Source organism: Vombatus ursinus, unplaced genomic scaffold (assembly GCF_900497805.2).
Source record: "Vombatus ursinus unplaced genomic scaffold, bare-nosed wombat genome assembly UNPS02014807.1, whole genome shotgun sequence".
In the NCBI taxonomy this organism is placed as follows: domain Eukaryota; kingdom Metazoa; phylum Chordata; class Mammalia; order Diprotodontia; family Vombatidae; genus Vombatus; species Vombatus ursinus.
In genome coordinates this window covers 8,055,456-8,076,823 of record NW_020954585.1, presented here as the reverse complement: position 1 = coordinate 8,076,823, position 21,368 = coordinate 8,055,456, and the positions used below count along the sequence as shown (strand labels likewise).

The 21,368-nt window shown below is 36.3% G+C and overlaps 1 protein-coding gene across 1 annotated transcript in view; it reads left to right on the top strand.

Moving 5' to 3' along the window:
• The window catches only part of LOC114052001 (ATP-binding cassette sub-family A member 3-like), a 193,544-nt gene that overhangs the window by 17,489 nt on the left and 154,687 nt on the right, over positions 1 to 21,368 (top strand). The window contains exons 7-9 of the mRNA XM_027874409.1: positions 12,847 to 12,963; positions 13,722 to 13,839; positions 18,322 to 18,495. Coding sequence (XP_027730210.1) covers positions 12,847 to 12,963; positions 13,722 to 13,839; positions 18,322 to 18,495 — 409 coding nt within the window. The remainder of the gene's footprint in view (positions 1 to 12,846; positions 12,964 to 13,721; positions 13,840 to 18,321; positions 18,496 to 21,368) is intronic.

Sequence of the window (21,368 nt, the reverse complement as noted above, 5' to 3'; positions counted from 1 at the left end):
AATGGGGTGCTCTACATGCTACATGCCACATGTTCCTGTCCCAACCCCGTCCCCTTATCTATAGACCTGTTTTTCTCCCTGGGCCAATCTGGGCCAGATGAAGGACTCACTCTGTTTTTTTCTGGATATCTCCATTAGGATTTGTTCTGGTGATTTTATAGATCTATTTGGAGGAATTGTAGATGAGAGCTTATCTGCATTGCTAACTTCTGCTCTACCAATATTATCTCAACTCTTCTCTGTTTAATTTTTAATCTTTTCTTCATTGACTTTTTATAGAATATAATTTTTATTCCATTGGAGTCAGAAGATGTATTTGATATTTCTTTTTTCTGTATTTGTTTCTGATTTTTTTTATTTTAATATGTTACATTTTGTCATGGTACCATGCACAGCTGAAAAATGTAAAATAATCACAAAAGGTTTATCATTCTAATTTTTCAGTAATTTTACTTAGGTTCTTAACTTCTTTTTTGTATAATTTTTGTTATATTTGTTTATGTCCTAAAGGGATACAATGAAGTCCCTCAGTACTATAGGTTTATTGTCTATTCTTCCCTTTAACACATTTAACTTTTTTTTTTATTTAGATGTTATGCCATTCGAAGCATCTGTGTCAATTATTGATATTAATTTATGGTCTGTGGGAAAAAAATGGGGGCAGCTAGATGGCGCAGTGGATAGAGCACCAGCCCTGAAGTCAGGAGGACCTGAGTTCAAATCCTGTCAAGACCAAATACTTGACACTTACTAGCTGTGTGACCCTGGGCAAGTCACTTAACCCCAATTGCCTGAAAAAACAAACAAACAACAAAACATAATTTATGGTCTGTGGTGACTTTCCCTATAACGTAGTTTCCCTGTTTATCTTATTTAATCAAATGTAATTGCTGTTGCTTTGTCTAAGGTTATGATTGTTACCCCTGATTTTTTTTTTTTAGTTTTTCTGAAGTATCAGAGATTTTGCTCTAGCCATTTTATTTTAAATCTCTAAGAATCTTTATGTCTCAAGTGTGTTTTGTGTAAAAAACATATTGTTGGATTCTGCTTTCTTTTTTTTTTTTTCATATAAGGCAGTTGGGGTTAAGTGACTTGCCCAGAATCACACAGCTAGTGAATGTTATGTGTCTGAGGTCGGATTTGAACTCGGGTCCTCCTGACTCCAAGATCGGTGTTCTATCCACTGTGCCACCCTGCTGCCCCTGGATTCTGATTTCTAATCCATTCTGCTGTCCTCTTACATTTTATGGGTGAGCTCATCATACTCACATTTGCATTTGTATATTTCTATTCATACTTTTCTCTAATACTTTTTCCTTTCTTTTCTTCTTGGCCCCTCTTTACAAAGAAGACGAGTGTGGCAAGAGAGAGATGAAGGGTGCTTAGCACCAAGGGCTGTATACTTGATGCAATCATCTTCTCCTCCTCTCTTATTGCAGTTCCCTTTCCTCACTTCAGACTCTAATCACAAGTTCTTACCCATTCATTCTTTTCTTTTATATACCTCTTCATGATTAACCCCTCAGGCTTAGAGTTTGTTTTACTTTTGACTGATTCCTCCCTTAATTTAACCTCCTTCTTATTCCTTCCTCTTTTCTCTCCCCATTCCTATTTCCCTGTTGATTTAAATAATTTAACCTCTTTTGGCTGCTTCAGAAGAAAGTGAGATTTAAGTGTCACCCTTTCTACTCGCCTGATCTTCTTCGTATATTATCTTCTACTTGTACACCCCAGTTATAGGAGATATGCTCCATCATCCTTCCTTCCCCTCGCATTCCTTTTTTCCCCTTTATTTCATCTTCTAAGATCATAAAAATAAAATAAAACCTAAGAAAATAATTCCCAGACTGTCTGTCTTATGAAACTCTCTCTGTAACTCCTACTATATTTTGAATAGTAAATACTTACTATAATTTGAATTTAAATACTTAATCATTGTTTAGTCCCTTCTGATTTCTTGTTCATGTTTACCATTTTCTGTTTCTCTTGACTTTTGTGTTTGTATTTCAAAGTTTCTACTTAGGTCTCATCTTTTTATCAGGATAGTTTGGGAGTCCTCTGTTTCATTAAAGGTCCATTTTCGCCCCCTGTAAGATTTTTTTTGCAGTTTCAATAGATGAGTTATTCATAGTTATAAGCCTTCATCTTTTATGTTTTGGAATATCATATTCCATATTCTGTTCTTTTATAGTGCCATCTTCTAATTGTTGTGAAATCCTGACTGTGAATCTTTGGTGCATGAACTCTTTCTAGCTGTTTACAGTACTTTCTCTTTGATCTAAAAGCTCTTGATTCCTTGCTTCTCTGTATCATATTTGTTGTTTACTATAGGATATTGGTATTCCATTGCATCTACGTACCACAGTTTGTTTAAACATTTCCCCCAAAATGGACGAACTATAGAACTCATCTATGCTAAATTTCATAATGATACTTTGTTGTATTCTGTCTTTTAAGTTGTATCTGACTCTTCATGACACTGTTTGGGGTTTTCTTGGGAAAGATACTGGAGTGTTTTGCCATTTCCTTCTCCAGCTCATTTTATGGATGAGGAAACTAAAGCAAACAGGGTTAAGTGACTTGCCCTGGGTCATACAGCTAGTAATAATATTAAGATGTTTTAATTTTTAATATAGTAAATATTGACAGATATAACCTACCTAAACAAAGACTCTTTAGGGTCCTCAGTAAATTTTAGAGTGTAAAGGGGTCCTGAGACCAAAAAGTTTGGAAACCACTGCACTAGAAACTTTCTTAATAAATTCAGGTTTAAAGTAATGATGTTTGCTTTCCTCTTTTATTTGTTAGTTTTTAGAAATGCTAGCAAAAACAATAAAACAAGAGAAAGAAATTAAAGGTGTAAAGAAAGGCAAACCCCGGGGCAGCTAGGCGGCGCAATGGATAGAGCACCAGCCATGGAGTCAGGAGGACCTGAGTTCAAAATAGGCCTCAGACACTTGATACTTACCAGCTGTGTGACCTTGGGCAACCCCATTGCTTAGCAAAAAGAGAAAGAAAAGGCAAATCCCTGTTTGCTGGTAATATTTTTAAACACTTGTTTCATTTTTTCTAGTTGACATTGTGACCAAGCTGTGTTTTTCTATGAGGCTTTACTTATAGATATTTAGAGTCATTCTCTTCTTCTAGGTTTGTGTTTTGTATTCCAGACATTATAATAACTCTTTATCATGGGAGTCTTTTTGTTTATTTCATTCTTCCAGCCTTACTTCCCAAATTGCAACTTTGTGTCAGGGCCAGGCTCTGTGAACTTGTGGAGGGATTTCTGGGCCCTATTTGTCCCTGGTTTCTATTTTCTTGGGTCATGTTGCTTTCTCTTGAGTGCTTTGTCCTTCAAGAATCTCAGGGGTAGCTCATACCAGGGACCTGCAAACTTGCAGTGTGCGCAAAGTGATCTGTTCTAGGGCAAAATCTCGTAGTTGCCTTTCTGGTATGAACTTTACAAACTCCTGACCTAATTGTTGTCTTAACCCCACTTGGTGCTCCAGTAGACAGCCTCTGTTCACCTCCTGGAAGAAGGTTCAGTGACAGAACTGCTAGTTACCCCTTGGTCTTAGCTCCCTACTCTGGTTGCTCAGCTATAAGCCTCAGTAAAAACAGGAGACTGAATCCTAGATCCAGTTCTGGGGTCAGAACCACATACCTACTGCTCACTTCTTTTCCTACTCTTTTCCCAGCACTCAGCCTCAGGCTTATGACCACTCCTTGTCCTAGTAAGCAGCCACGGTTACTCTGCTCAGTCCACCCTGGCTCAGTGACCCAGCTCTGTTGTCAGAGCAGCAGAACTGTCAATTGGCCCCTGTTCCTACTTGCTGAGTAGCATCACGCCCGTGCTTACCAGATTTGCAATTGCTGCTTTCTGTAGTATACGGTTATAGGACCAGTTAAATCCCTGGGCTAAAAGGTTATTTTGCTGTGCCTTCCTTGTTAGACTCTCTCCTTAGTGCTCACACACCTTTCTTTGTTTATTTTTTAATTTATTTAGATTTATCAACAATCACTTCCATATGCTTTTGAGTTTAAAATTTTTCTCCCCCTTCCCACCACTCTCCCCAAGACAGTGCACAATCTGATATAGGCTATACATATACATTCCTATGAGACATATTTTCACATTAGTGATGTTGTAAGTAAGAATTAGAACTAATAGGAGGAACCACCAGAAAGATGAAACAAAACTCAACAGAAGAAAAAGAAACAGCAAATAGTATGCTTCCTTCTGCATTCAAACTTCATAGTTCTTTCTTTGGATGTGGATAGCATTTTCCATCACGAGGCCTTTGGAGATGTCTTAGATCCTTGTATTGCTGGAAAGGGTTAAGTTTATCAATATTAGTCATCACAACGTTCATTGTGTACAACATTCTCTTGGTTCTGCTCACTTCACTCAGCATCAGACCATACAAGTCTTTCCAGGTTTTTCTGAAGTCAAACTGTTCATCATTTCTTATAGCACAATAGTATTCCATCACATTCATATACCACAGCTTGTTCAGCCATTCCCCAATTGATGGGCATCCTCTCAATTTCCAATTCTTTGCCACCACTAAAAGAGCTGCTATAAATATTTTTGTACATGTGAGTCTTTTTCCCATTTGTATGATCTCTTTGGGATATAGCCCTAGAAGTGCTATTGCTGGGTCAATAATGCACATTTTTATAGCCCTTTGGGCATAGTTCCAAATTGCTGTCCCAAATGGTTGGATCATTTCACAACTCCATTAACAGTGCATTAGTGTTCCAATTTTCCCACATCTTCTCCACATTTATCATTTTCTTGTTTTGTCATCTTGGCCAATCTTGTAGGTATGATGTGGTACCTCAGAGTTGTTTTGATTTGCATTTTTCTCATCAGTAGTGATTTAGAGCATTTTTTCATATGACTATAGATGGCTTTAATTTCTTCATCTGAGAACTGCCTGTTCATATCCTTTGATCATTTATCAATTGGGGAATGACTTGTATTCTTATAAATTTGACTTAATTCTCTATATATTTTAGAGATGAGGCCCTTATCAGAGAGACTGGTTGTAAAAATTCTTTCCCAATTTTCTACATTCCTTCTAGTCTTAGTTGCATTGGCTTTGTGCAAAAATATTTCAATTTAACGTAAACAAAGTTATCCATTTTGCTCTTCATAATGTTCTCTATCTCCTGTTTGGTCATGAATTCTTCTGTTCTCCGTAAATTTGATGGGTAAACTATTCCTTGCTCTCCCAGTTTGCTTACAGTATCAGCCTTTATATCTAAATCATGAACCTGTTTTGACTTTATTTTGGCATGTGGTGTGAGATTTTGATCAATGCCTAGTTTCTGCCATACTCTTTTCCAGTTTTCCCAGAAGTTTTTTTTTTTTTTCAGAGTGGGTTCATATCGCAGAAGCTGGGGTCTTTGGGTTTATCAAATAATAGATTACTATAGTCATTGACTATTCAGTCTTGCATACTTAACCTATTCCATTGATCCACCACTCTATTTCTTAGCCAGTACCAAGCAGCTTTGATGATTGCTGCTTTATAATACAATTTAATATCTGGAATGGCTAGGCCACCTTCCCCTGCATTTCTTTTCATTAGTTCCCTTGATATTCTGGACCTTTTGTTCTTCCAAATGAATCTTGTTATTATTTTTTCTAACTCTATAAAATAATTTTTGGTAGTTTGATTGGTATAGCACTGAATAAGTCAATTAGCTTAGGTAGAATTGTCATTTTTATTGTATTAGCTCGGCCTACCCATGAGCAACTCATGTTTTTCCAATTATTTAGATCTGACTTTATTTGTGTCAAAAGTGTTTTGTAATTGTGTCCACATAGTTCCTGGCTTTGTTTCGGGAGGTAGACACCTAAATATTTTATAATGTCTATAGTAAGTTTAAATGGAATTCTCTTTCTATCCTTGCGGTTGGGCTTTGTTGGTAATATATAGAAATACCCATGATTTATGTGGGTTTTATTTTATAGCCTGCAACTTTGCTAAAGTTGTTTATTATTTCAAGTAGTTTTTTACTTGATTCTCTAAGTATATATCATCATGTCATCTGCAAAGAGTGACAGTTTTGTTTCTTCTTTGCCTATTCTAATACCTTCAATTTCTTTTTCTTCTCTTATTGCTAAAGCTAAGGTTTCCAGTACGACATTGAACAACAGTGGTGATAATGGACATCCTTGTTTTCACCCCCGATCTCATTGGAAATGCTTCTAGCTTGTCCCCATTATATATGAAGCTTGCTGAAGGTTTTAGGTAGATGCTATTTATTACTTTAAGGAAGACTCCATTTATTCCTATTCTCTCTAGAGTTTTTAATAGGAATAGTTGTTGTATTTTGTCAAAAGCTTTTTCTGCATCTGTTGAGATGATAATGTGGTTTCTGTTAGTTTTGCTGTTGATATGATCAATTATGCTGATAATTTTCCTAATATTGAATCAGCCCTGCATTCCTGGTATAAATCCTACCTGGTCATATTGTATTATTCGTGTGATAAGTTGCTGTCATCTATTTGCTAGTATTTTATTTAAAATTTTTGCATCTATATTCATTAGAGAAATCGGTCCATAATTTTCTTTCTCTGTTTTAACTCTTCCTGATTTAGGTATCAGCACCATATTTGTATCATAAAAAGAATTTGGTGAGACTCCTTCTTCACCTGTTTTCCCAAATAGTCTATGTAGTATTGGAATTAATTGTTCTTTAAATGTTTGATAGAATTCACATGTAAATCCATCTGGCCCTGGAGATTTTTTTCCTAGGAGTTCATCAATGGCTTGTTCAATTTCTTTTTCTGAGATGGGGTTATTTAAGTATTTTACTTCCTCTTCTGTTAATCTGGGCAATTTATATTTTTATAAATATGTATCCATTTCATTAAGATTGTCAAATTTATTGGCATACAGTTGGGCAAAATAGTTTCTAATTATTGTTTTAACTTCCTCTTCCTTGGTGGTAGCTTCACCCTTTTCATTCTTGATACTAGTAATTTGGTTTTCTTCTTTTTTTAATTAAATTAACCAAAGATTTATCTATTTTATTGTTTTTTTTTTCATAAAACCAGCTCTTAGTTTTATTTGTTAGTTCAATAGTTTTCTTAATTTCAATTTTATTAATTTTTCCTCTGGTTTTCAATATTTCTAATTTGGTGTTTAATTGAGGATTTTTAATTTGTTCTTTTTCTAATTTTTTTAGTTGTATGCCCAATTCATTGATCTCTTCTTTTTCTATTTTATTTATGTAAGCATTTAGAGACATAAAATTTCCCCTAAGAACTGCTTTCGCTGTATCCCATAAGTTTTGGTATGTTGTCTTATTATTGTCATTCTCCTGAATGAAGTTATTGACTGTTTCTATGATTTGTTGTTTGACCCAGTCATTTTTTAGGATTAGATTATTTAGTTTCCAATTCTGTTTTATTCTATCTTTCCATGGCCCTTTATTACATATAATTTTTATTGTATCATGATCTGAAAAGGATGCATTTAATATTTCTGCCTTTCTGCATTGGATTGTGAAGTTTTTATGCCCTAGTACATGGTCAATTTTTGTTTATGTGCTATGTACCGCCGAGAAAAAAGTATATTCCTTTCTATCCCCATTCAGTTTTCTCCAGAGGTCTATCATACTAACTTTTCTAATGTTCTGTTCACCTCCTTAACTTCTTTCTTGTTTATTTTGTAGTTACATTTATCTAGTTCAGAGAGGGGGAGGTTGAGGTTCCCCACTAGTATAGTTTTGTTGTCTATTTCTTCCTGTAATTCCCTGAACTTCTCCTCTACGAATCTGGATGCTATACCATTTGGTGCATATATGTTTACTAATGATATTACTTCATTGTCTATGGTGCCTTTTAGCAGGATGTAATTTCCTTCCTTATCTCTTTTGATAAGATCAATTTTTGCTTTTGCTTTGTCTGAGATCAGGATTGCTAACCCTGCTTTTTTTACTTCAGCTGAAGCATAATATATTCTACTCTAGCCTTTAACCTTTACCCTGTGTGTGTCCCTCTGTTTCAAATATGTTTCCTGTGAGCAACATATTGTAGGATTATGGTTTTTAATCCATTCTGCTATCTGCTTCCATTTTATGGGAGAGTTCATCCCATTCACATTCATAGTTATGATTACTGTCTGTATCTTTCTCTCCATCCTTTTCCCTTCCTGTTTATGCTTTTCTTTCTCCTTTCTCCTTTTCCTTCCTCACTAGTGTTTTGCTTTTGATCACCACCTCCCTCAGTCCTTCTTCCCTTCTATTAGCCCTTTCTCTTTTCATCCCCTTTACCCTTACTGCTTCTTCCCTCCCTTCTATCACCCTTCCCTTTTCTTTCCTCTTTTCCCTCCTATTACCTATAGGGCAAGTTAGATTTCTATACCTAATTGATTATGTTATTCCCTTCTTGAACCAAATCTGATGAGAGTAAGGATCAAACAGTGCTCATCTCCCTCCCTTCTTTCTCTCTGCTGTAATAGGTTTTTGTGTCTTTTCCTGTAATATAATTTACCCTTGTCTGCCTCCTCCTTTCTCAGTAAATTTTCTTACATCAGATTAATCCACTTACTTGGATCTATTTAACCCACTTGATTAGATTTTTTTTAAATCATTACATCACAGTCAACTTATATCCACCCCCTTTATGTATACTCCTTTAACATGGTGTAATAACAATACATCTTCCCTTGTAGGGATGTAAACAGTTTGCCCTTATTAACAACATATTGCATCTTTCTGTCCCGTTTATCTTTTTATGTCTCTCTTGAGTCTTGTACTTGAAGATCAAATTTTCTGTTGAGCTCTGGTCTTTTTATCAGGAAGGTTTGGAAGTCCCCTATTTCGTTGAATATCCATCTCCTCCTCTGAAAGATTATGCTTATTTTCACTAGATAGTTGATCCTTGGTTGTAATCCAAGCTCCTTTACCTTACAGAACATCATGTTCCATGCCCTACAGTCTTTTAATGTAGAAACTGCAAGGTCCTGTGTAATCCTGACTGGGGTTCCATGATATTTAAATTGTTTCTTTCTGGCTGCTTGCAGTATTTTCTCTTTGACCTGGTAATTTTGGAATTTGGCTACTATATTTCTTGACATTTTCAATTTGGGATCTCTTTTAGGAGGTGATCGGTGGATTCTTTCTATGGCTATTTTACCCTCTAGTTCTAGGACCTCAGGGCAGTTATCCTTTATGATTTCCTGAAAGATACTGTCCAGGCTCTTTTTTTCATTGTTATTTTCAGGTAGACTAATAATTTTTAAATTGTCTCTCCAGGATCGATTTTCCAGGTCAGTTGTTTTTACCAATGAGGTATTTTACGTTTTCATCCATTTTTTCTTTTTTTTTTGTTTCTGTTTGACTGATTCTCGCCTTCTCATAGAGTCATTGGCTTCCATTTGCCCGATTCTAATTTTTAACAAATTGTTTTCTTCAATTAGATTTTGTATCTCCTTTCCCATTTGGCCAATTGTATTTTTTAGGGACTTGTTTTCTTCAGTGCACTTTTTTTCCAGTTGGCCAATTGTATTTTTTTAAGGGTTCTTCTGCCTCTCTCATTTGACTTTTAAAATCCTTCTTGAGCTCTTCTAAGAAGGCTTTTTGGGCTTCAGAGCAGTTCATATTCCCTTTTGAGGTTGCAGATGTGGGTTTGTTGTCCTCTTCAGAATTTCTGCCTTGATCTTCACTGTTCTCATAATATGAATCTGTGGTACATTTTCTTTTTGCTCATGGTGTTTCCTTATTCCCTGGCTTTTAAAGAGATTGAGCTCTCCTGCTGGGGAGCAGAGGGCACTGATCCAAGCTTCTTGTGTTGGGAGCCTATGTCTTGGTCACTGACTTTGTGTACTGGGGCCTCCGATGTTGGCAGTTGGAGGCTATAGGGTTCTGGAAGCTTACCCAGTGTTAGGCTGGAATCAGCAAGGTTGGAACTCTAGGGCAACTCTAGGTTGCCTGCTTTTCCTTTCCTTTCGCTTTCTTCAGCTCCTTTCAGATGGATGTTGCAGGTTATTTATATACCTGGGGCCCTTTGTAGTGCTGCTTCCCCTATTTTTGCTGAGGCACTGGGGAGACCTGTTTGCTATAGAATGCCGAGGCACCTGGTGGTTTTCTGAGCTGATTTCCACCTGTTCCGTCCTCACTGAGGCACTGGGAGGTCCAGGTGTTGGTGTTTGCCTGCTCCACCACCTGGGTTTCAGGATCTCCTCCTGGTGTGCTAAAATAGGGCTTTCCACTACCTTGCTGGAACACCTCCTGTTCCATACTGCTCCCCTTCGCCAGTGCTAGAGGGGCCTTTCCCATTAATCCCTCAAGCTACCTGGGCTACTGCACTGCTGCTGCTTCTAGTTCAGCTGTTCCAGGGTTTTTCCTAGGGGTGATATTTTCTGGGCTTTCAGAGGTTGATAGGGGAGGGTAAGAGCACCCGACCTTTTTACTCTGCCATCTTGGCTCCTGGTCTCACACCTTTCTGTGTCTTCCTAAGATGACCTGAGCCGGGAAAATGACTCACTATAATTTTTCCTTAAATTTCCCCATCATAACTCAGTCTTAGATGCTTTAAAATTTTTGTTTTGCTGGTCCTTAATTTCAGTTGGTTTTTGTTTTGGTTTTTTTTTCAGTAAAGTAAGAGGCAAGGTACTCAATGGAGAGAGAGAAGGGAGGTGGAAGTGTTGGGTGCTTGAGAAGGGAAGATAATTTTTTTTAATAGCTTCTGTGAAGAGTGATAAGACATCAATTATGGAGGCATAAAATGAATGCCTTACTGCAATAAAGACCAGTCATGATGGTTGTAAGAATAAACTTCTAGGGAGATTTGTTTAGTATCTCATGAGTAGGAGCAGAGAAGGCAAATTGTAGAAGCAATCTAATGCTGACTTTGGCAAGAGAAGAATAGAAATAAAATAAAAGGGCAGAATATTCCAGAGCAGAGGGAATCATAGCAAAAAAAAAAAAAAAAAGCTAACTATTGGAGTGACACCAGAGAGGATGGAAAGTGAAGTTAGAACAGTAAAGTACTGAAAGATAAAGGTAACAGAGATCTTTATAAGGCAAAGAACAGATGGAGGAGGAGTGAAGCATAGTAAGAAGTATAATGATAGGATATGATAAATGAGTGAATATCAGAGTTTCTTTTTTATATGTTTTTATTGATTTCTGTTTCTTATGTCACCATAGTTTTCTAAGTATCCCTCCCTCCTCATCTCAGAGAGCCAATTTTTTTAGAGAAAAAAAGATCAACACAACTGATCAATACATAGAAAAACTCTGAATACATATGCAATGTGTAACACCTATGGATCTCCCACAGCAGTTTCTAAATAGAGAAATGGAGTGTGTATGTATAATGGTGAGATCTAGTATGTTCATCCCTATATATGGCCAAGATGGAGTGAAGCAGGAGGTCAAAAGTTTAAGGGGGCTGAGGAATTGGGAAGTCAAGGAATTTGAGGGAGCATTTAAGTTTTTAATCACTCTTGTGTCATGGACATGACAATAGATAATGTTGAAGCCTACAGATCTATTTCTCAAATAGTGTTTTTAAATGCATAAAAAAGTTATATATGATTTCAAAGGAAACCAACAGTTAATTAAAATAAAAATATAATCATTTTCATCTAAGTTCACTGACCCTCTGAAATCTATCTGTGAACTCCTTGAGGTTTGTTGAACCTCTGATCTAAAGGGATATTAAAGTCCCCTAGGATAAGGGCGGATTTGGGTAGGAGAGGATGATGGTGAGCAAAGTATTGAATTCCTTGAGAAAGGAAGAAAGAATGACCTGGAGGTAGGCATATAGCCAACATAATTTGGATTGGTGATCAAGAGGACTTCAAAAGAGCTCTGGAGTGAGAGTAGAAAAGTACTGTTTTGACTTCTTCCTCCAGGACCAGTGTGTTACTTACTTTCTTCCATTGCTTTTACTGGATATTTATCCCTTTCCTTTCTATCTATCACCTCTGGAAATTGAAGAAACAAAGACATCTTCTTTTACTGTGACCCCAAACCATAGAATTATAATATCCACACAACACAATAGTACAACACCATAATGTATAATATATTCATTATTATTAGCCAACCTGAAAGCAAAAATTATGTGTTGGCTTTACAGATCATCACAGTATACTAAACTGAAACTGATCCTATTTTGCTACAGCTTGAAACATCATAGATTCATAGATGTAGAAATGGAAGGAAACTCAGAGACCCATCTAATCTAATCCCCTAATTTTACAAATAAGGAAACTGAAGCCCAAAAAGATTGTGACTTACCCAAGATCATCCAGTAAGTATCAGAGGCAGAATTTGAACCCAGTTCTTCTGACTCCAGAGCCACTGTGCTGCCAAACTTCTAAAGAATCTCTACGGATGGTAGTTATGGAAAGGCAAATTTTGGCTCATTTTAAGGAAAACTTTCCATTATCTATCTCTGGATGTCATCTAGCAAAGACTAGGTAACTCCTTTGTTGGGGATGTTGTTAATATAAAATCTATACTTTGAGTGGGTGTTGGACTAAGTGATCTCTGTAGTCCATTCTTATCTTTTAAGTTTGTTTCTATGATTCACCAATTTCATTGTTAAATATTCTACATACTCTCCCTTTCTTATTTTTCTGTGGCCTAATTTAGAGATTTCCACTGACCAATAACAGGGATAAAACTAGCTTCCATAGCCATCATAAATGATACCTATAAAAGTTTCTCACCTACATTCAGGGGTTTGGATATAAAAGACCTTCACAGATTTATTTAACCGTTTACTCTGACAAACCAGTAGCCAGGTAATTATTTGATTTTGTGCCATTTGGTTTATGTTACTTCCTTCTTCCTTCTCCCCAAATTCCCTCCTAGGAATACCTTCAAATGATGGGACTCAGCAGCTGGCTGTTACGGGCTTCCTATTTCATCACATTCGTCTGTTCTTTTCTCATTACCATCAGTTTGATGACAATGTTTTTCTTCATTAAGGCAAGTATTTGGTTTCTTCTGTCATACTGAAATTCTATTGTAAAGGATGTTTGATATTGGGAAGGCTGATAGAGGAAAGCAGGGTGGTACACAAGAAAGTGAAAGATTTGGTAAGAGAAGGCTTGGGTTCTAATCCCAGCTCTACCACTTATTTACTTGTATGACTTTGAACAAATTACTTGGGGCCTCAGTTTCTTTATCTGTAAAATAATAGAGTTAGACTAAGTGACCTCTGAGAGTGCTTCCAACTCTAAATCTATGAATGAAATTAGTTAATAGTGATTGTTTTAGAAATCTTGAGTCTAATCAAAACTATAGGTTAGTGTCCTAGGAAATAATACCTTAACTTTAAGGAGCCGTTTTGCTGTTCCTTGAAAAGTGAGTAGTCTAGTTTATTTCACATCCCACTGGCCTCCAGGCACTGCTTTTGGGAATTCCAAGAGAGGAAATTCCTTCTGCCAAGGCAGAACATTTTGCACCTTTTAATCTTAGAGAGTTTCCTGGGGCATTAGATGTTAAGTGACTTATCCAAGGTCATCTAGCCATTGTGTGTAAGTGGTGGAATTTGAATCCAGGTCCTTCTGACTCTGAGGCTTGCTCTATATCCATTATGCCTTCCTGCCATGAAGAGTTTTGGATTAATTGCATTAATCATGCAGGAATTTTAAACATTTTCTATTCTCTTCCCATCTTTCCCTTGTTTTTATGTAATAACATGTACCTGTGTGACTGATATGATTTTTAAATATTTTTGGTAGATTTTTAACCAACCAATACTTCGCAACAGTGACCCATCTTTGGTGTTTATCTTTCTGGTGTGTTTTGCCATTTCTTCCTTGTTCTTCAGCTTCATGATCAGTACATTCTTCAATAAAGGTGAGACTAGAAAGTTCTTCCCTGACAAATCATCAGTCTTTTCTTGCAGATGCACTGAGGATTTATTTGGTTGTTTCCTTTCATCCTTCACTGCTGTGGAGTGACTAGCCAGGTTGGAGAGGATTAGGAGTCACAGCTAGCCCAAACTCTTTTCCATTCTTATTTTATCTTACTTCAGATCCATTAATTTTTGTACTCCATTCCTTTCCAGTGTCTAAAATAGGACTGACCGCATAGTTGCTGCGTAGGAAATTGTTCTCAATTGGGTTACTACTTTTAGTCCAATTTTTATGGATAAAGATATTTCTTTTCAAACTGTTGATATATATTATGACGATAGCCATGTCAGAATGATATTTAATTCTATAGCAGTGTAATTTCTTATAGAATGCATTGATTATCTTTGCACAAAGTACTATGTCAATTGGTATTAAATTCTTGTAAAGCAGTCCCCACTTTGGCAGAATATATTTCTAGGAACCTCATCTTAAAGAGTTTTCTCTAGAGGAAAAAATCTGATTGCACATATGCAATCAATCAACCAATATGATTTATTAGACACCTCCTGTGTGATAGACTCTGGGAATCCAGATATAAGAATTAAACAATTCCTGCCCACATGAAACTAGGGAGATTGTGTGTGTGTGTGTGTGTGTGTGTGTGTGTGTGTGTGTATGTGTGTGTGTATAAAATTATATGCAAAATATTTCCAAAGTACATTGGGGTGGGGAGGGGGAGTATATAGGAGCCAAACTGAGAAAGGCTTTAAATGCCAAAAAGAGGAGGTTGTATTTGATCCTAGAGATGACAGGGAGCCGTTGGAGTTCATTGAGTAAGGGAAAAACAAGCATCAGACCTGTACTTTAAGAAAATCTCTTTGGCAACTATATGGAAGTTGGATTGGAGTGAGGAGAGACATAAGTCAGAAAGACCAGTTAAAAAACAAATAGTCTGGGTGAGAAATGATAAAAATCTGAACTAGGGTAATAGCTATAGGGGTAGAGTGCAGGCTGTGAAACATGCTATGAAAATATAATTGATAAGACTTGACAACTATTTATATGTGAGGAGTTGAGAGAAAATGAGGCATAGAGGATGACTTCAAAGATAACTAATCTGGATGACGAGAAGGTTGGTGGTATCATTGACAGCAATAAGCATCTGGAAGAGAAGTGGTTTTAGGGTTAAAGATAATGAAAAATGTTTAGATATTAGGTATGAGACATCTATTTCAAAATATCTAATGGGTAGTTGATGATGCAAGACTGGAACTCAAAAGAGAGATTAGTATTGGATATATAAATCTGGGAGTTGTCTGTATAGTGGTACTAATTAAACCCATAGGAGCTTAAGAGGTCAGTTAGGGAGGGATACTAGAGAAAAGGAATATAGGTCAGAGTCTTGGGGTATATCTTTGGGGTGGAATATGAATGGCAATCCAGAGAAGAAGTGGTCAAATATGTAGAAGTCCCAAGAGAGATAGCATTGTTCTGGAAACACAGAGGGAAAAAGAATATCTAGAAGGAGAGGGTTGTCCACAGTGTCAAATGCTGCAAAGAAGTCAAAAAAGATGATGATTGAGAAAAAACTTGTAAGATTTGGCAAATAAGAACTCATTAGTAACTTTGGAGGAAGCAGTTTTGGTTAAATGAGGTCAGAGGCCAGATTGCAAAGGATTAAGAAGTGAGAAGAGGTGAGAGCAATAAGAGTAGGCAGATTTCTGTAGGAGTCTGTCTTCAAAAGGAAGGGGAAAAAGGGGCCATAACTTGAAGGAATGGAGGAATCAAATAGAGGTATTTTAAAGATTCAGGAGCCTTGGACATGTTTATAAGCAATAAGGTTGGAACAGTAGATAAGGAGAAATTGAAAATTAGCACATGAGATGGGAAGGGGGTGATTATGGTAGTGACTCTGTTAGCAGTCCGCCAAAAAAGATGGAAGCAAGGGGATGGGTACAGAGGAAAATATAGAAGGGTTGACTTTAGCAGGAAGAGCCATCTCTTCATGAGAGCTTAAAATGAGAACGGTAAATAATGTCAAGGAGTTTGAAGATGTAGAAAAGATGGAGCTTACAGCAAATGGTCTTTATATTTTTCAATAAAGATAAAGTGTGGTCCTCAGCTGAGAGGGTTAGGTTAGGAGAAGATATGGGAAGTTTCAGGAAAGAAGAGGAGATTTAAAAAAACTTTTTGAGGAGTAGGAGAGAGAATAAATGGAAGGATTAAAAGAATTGCTCTACTACTTCAGTGAGAGCCCATTTGGGATTAAATAGCATAAATTTATAGTCATCCTGCTCAGCATGCTAACATGACTTCCTCCATTTCTATTCAGAGACACATGAGTAGGAGTGGAGGACATGGATGGTTCATGACTGAGATGGCATAAAGCCTAGGCTATAAAGAATGAGGAAGCAAGGGACTTGAGAGGAAAGGAAAGTATAATGTTGAAGTGATTATCTATAGGATTGAGACAGGGAAGAGAGGAAATTGAAACCACAGCTGGGATAAATGGCCTGAGAGAATATTGAGGGATGAAAAGACTGTGCAATATTCTGACTCTGAATTCTTCTATTCCATTTATTTTTTTAAATACCAACTAAAACTGGATTGGGTATATGATGGCTGAAGGAAGGTACTAAGTTTTTGTCAGGTAGCATCAGAAGTATGGAGGTTTCATCTGAAAATATCGAGCAACATTTTTAAGTGCTTGTTAGGTATTGTGGAACAATACAGAGATACATAAGATGAAGTCTTTTTCCTCAGGGTACTTACAAATTTGTGGAGAAATTAGACATTCACAGATAATTATAATATAATGTAGAATATGTAGAATATAATGCTCCAAGATATAGCAGATACTTTGGAAATTGAAAGCATTTAGAATATTTTCAGTTAAAGGAACTAAAGGAAACTAAGGGTAGTGAACAGAGAACTAGTCTCAGAACCATGAAAACTTGTGTTCAAGTCCTGCCTCTGGTATATCCTGGCTCTGGGACCCTGGGCAAGTCACTCAAGCTCTCAGTGCTCTAAATAACTCTCTTAAAATGGTAAACAAATTGCTGAGAAGGTACTGATCTGCATTGGTGGAGGGAGTTTCCTCATCAAGGAGTTCCCTATACCAGTGAAACCACAGTTCCATTCCCTATCCTTAGGGATATTTATTGGAGCACTTGTCATTTGAACTTGGCCTGAAATAATGGATGGAGGTACAAAAGTCCACTGAAAAAAACAATTCCTTAAAAGTTAGAATTGGATGAGTGGAAGTTAATGACTATGAGACATCAAGAAACAATAAAATAAAGTCAAAAGAATGAAAAAAAATAGAAGAAGATGTGAAATAAGTCATTAGAAAAACAACTGTCCTGGAAAATAGATCAAGTAGATAATTTAAAAATTATTGGATCACCTGAAAGCCATGATCAAAAAAAAAAAAAAAAAGAGCCTAGACATCATCTTTCAAGAAATTTTCAAGGAAAATTGCCCTGGTATTCTAGAACTAGAGGGTAAAATGGAAATTGAAAGAATCTACTGATCACCACCTGAAAGAAATCTCAAAATGAAAACTCCCAGGAATATTATAGCCAAATTCCAAAGTTTCAGTTCCTGGAGAAAATATTGCAAACATCCAGAAAGAAACATTCAAATATCATGGTGCTGCAGTCAGAATCATGCAAGATTTAGCAGCTTCCACATTAAAGAAGTTGCAGGGTTTGGCATATGATATTACAGAAGGCAAAGGAGCTAGGATTACAACCAAGAATAATAACCTACCCAGCAAATGTGATTATAATCCTTTGGGGGGAAATTTAATGAAATAGAGGATATTTGAGCCAAATATCCCATTACAAGGTGTATACCAAAATAATTTCAACACCATCTTTTGTGCTACCAAAAGAAGTGGAAGTAAAATGCACAACCTAACTGAACAGATCATAGTGTTTGAGGTAGTGGAGTATTATTGTGGATCTTGACTGGTGTAGAAATGGCATTAATAAAACTTGAAAATCATTCGGTAAGCAAGAAAAATGTCAGGGTAAAAGGAGAAGGACCAAATAGCAAGGATATATTGAATAATGTGTGTACTATATATAAAATATCATATAAGGCTTCATGGAGTTTATAGTCTAATTGAGAGACAATTAGATATATACACTTAGGAAGCAAATTGAGAGGGCATTTTTAAAAGATGCTAAATAATATAAAGCATTATGTTATTTCCAAGAGGATGCAGAATAAATATTCAAATGGGTGAGGGTGGGATGAATTGAAGTTTTTCTGGGAGAGATGAGTTTTGAGGGCTTTATTGGATGTAAATTCATAGAAATCATCAGGGGAACTATCATGAACAAAATCATGTGTGATTAAATGATGCAAAAATGGCCCCTTAGAGGTAATTTTGTTGCTTGTCATTTTCCAAAGGGTTTTGTTTCTTTTGTTGTATATTGTTTAAATTATCTCTATTTTCCCCCCTCAAAATTTTCAGCTAATATGGCTGTTGCTACAGGAGGGTGCATCTACTTCATCACCTACCTTCCATACTTGTTCATTAATTCTCGATATAACCAGATGAGTCTTAAACAAAAGCTGTCTGCCTGTCTACTCTCGAATATTGCCATGACATTGGGGATCAATCTGCTAGTCAAGTTTGAAATTAAAGGTGAGCATTTTCATTTTAAAATTCCATCTCTACTAATTTAATCGTTTAACAGAACTAAAGAAATGATAGCATCATCCTAGAATTTTAAATAGAACTGAAAATGTACTGGCATTATTATCATGTTTCCTGTTATTTGGAGAGAATTTGGGATAGTTCTAAGTTAGTATAAAAGTGAAAGCTTAATGATAATTAGATTTTTTGTTTAATATATCCTTTCCAAGGAGACTGTGACTTGTACAGTTAAGAGTTTCATGATAGTTATGGATAGAGTGAAATTTTCTTTTTCTAAAGTAATCTAGAAAGTGATTGATCCATTCTCTTTCAAAATTTACTCTTTACTAAGGAATTGGTGAATGATTGCTTTTGTTTCAGATAGTCAAAAAATGACTATTAAGTGCCTCTTAGCTGCTGAGCAATTGTGCAAGGTCCTCTGGGAATACAAAAGAAGTATAAGAAACAAGCTCCCTTGAGAAGCTTCCACTGAGATTGAGACTGAATATAAGAAACAATTGTGGAACATAAGACAGCGTAGATGTTAAGTATTGTTCGGAGAAGGGAAAAGTCATTATGAACTCTATATTCAAGTCTTATTCTATTTTAGGGATGTCTCTCACATCCCTTTCCTTCTATTTGCTCACTGGCCACCACCCTAAAAGAGGCTTTTATTGCCTCTTGTCCAGGCTATTATAATAGCCTGCCAGTTGGTCACCCTGTATCCGTTTTCTTTCCTGTCCGATACATCTTCCAAAGAGCTTCTAAGACAGTCTTTTCTGAGGCACAGCTCTGACCCTACTCCTAAACTTTCTGTGACTACCTATTAACCTTGGGATAAAACACAAGCTTCTTAGTCTGTCATCCAGAATATGGTTCCATCTTTATGTCACATTCCTTTCCTACCCCCACACTACATAACAGCCATATTAGCGCTTCGCAAAGTTTCCTTTCCGTCCCCTACCTGATTCTCACAAGCTATCCCTTATGACTGGAAGAGTTTCCTCCTGAACTTTTCTTTTCAGAATCCTTATCTTATTGAAGGTTCTGCAGTAATGCTATTTCCCTAAGCCTCCCAAAGTATTTGTACTTTTTCCTCTCCTTAGTTTATATTGTATTTACTTATATTTTTACTGTCTCTCTAATAGAATATAAGCTTCTTGAGGGCAGGAACTGCTTCATTTTTGTCTTCTTATCTACAGAACCTAGCATAGTGTTTCAAAAAATATTTTTAAATTAAATTGAATTAAGTACTTCCTAGAGAAGGCAGTATTTGTGCTAAGTTTTCAGGCCAAAGAAGAGAGAACAAAAGGACTATAGAGTCCTCTAGGCAAAGAAAATATAATAAGCAAAACTTGAAGTTGAGTAAATAAATCCATGAGCAAACAGACCTGCCTCAGCTGGGAATTGAGTGTTTATATTAGACCACAAAAGTAAATAAAATTATATTCATAGGGCCATTTTATGGAAGATTTGAATACTAGGCATACAAGTTTAGATTTTATCCAATGGGCAATAGGAAACCATAGTGTATTCCTAAATAGGGGAGTGAAATGCTGAAACGGATATATTTGGGAGATTGTATATATATTGATGACCATGTCAACTTCCACAAATTTAATTATGATCTCTATGCCAATAGCTCACAAATCTATATACCTAACCCTAATCTTTCCCTTAAGCTTTAGTTGCCTGTTGGACATTTCAAACTGGATTTCCCTGAGACATCTCATACAGCATGTACCCCCATTTCTACCACTGTTTGTCTAGTTCTTCAGAATTTTAATCTCAGTATTATTCTTATCCTCTCTCACTCCACATGTCCAATCAGTTGCCTTATCTTTCGATTTCTATGTCCATAGCTATTAGATCTGACACCTTCCTCCTTCTCACACAGATAACACCTTAGTTCAGTCCTTAATCACCTTTTACCTGGAGAACTGAAATAACCTCCTAAGTCTTCTCACCTCACATATCTTACCATCCTCCATACTGCTGCCAAAATGATTTTCTATAAGCACAGATCTCACCATGTCACTCCCCTGTTCGGTAAACTCTAGGATCTCGTTTCCTTATTAGAATAAAATATCAAAACTCCTTTGTTTAGTTTTTAAAGCCCTTCAAGGCCTGGTTCTGATTTATGTCTTCAGCCTCACTATGTATTATTTTCCCTCAAAAATTCTGCAGTCCAGCCAACATAGCCTTCTTTCAGTTTCTTACATACTATACTCCTTCTCCCATCTCCACTAGCCATCCTCACTTTCTCCTCCCCTATGCCTCCTTTCTTCCTTCAGGATACAACTCAAGCAGCACTTCTTAATTGAAGCCTTTGCTAATCTCCCAAACTGCTAGTTTCTGTCTTCCTTCTAAAAGTGCCTTGTATTTAACCATTTTATATTTGCTTATATTTATTCTCTTTATAGTATAATATTATATATATATAACATGTATATATATGTACGTATACACATACACGTAAACTTGTTTCCCTTGTTAAAGTGCTAGCTACTTGAGAGAAAGGATTATTTCATTCCTTGTATTTATATCCCCAGCACACAGCACTATGCTTCACATACAGTAGCCATTAATAAATGGGTACTGATTGATTGATTGATTCATATGTATAGCATTTAATTGCAAAATGGATTAGAGAGGAGAGTGACCATACTCTCTTTTTGGAGGTTCTTTTAATAAGCATAATTGAAGAAACTGGCAGTAACTTACCTAGAATAGAAAATAGACTAGAGAATGGAAGACTTATAGAGATCATAATAGCTGTATTCAAATATTTGAAAGATTATCATGTAGAAAAGAGTTTCGACTTGTTTTATTTTGCCTCAGCATAAAAAAAAAACTTGGTTCAGTGAATACAAAGAGACAAT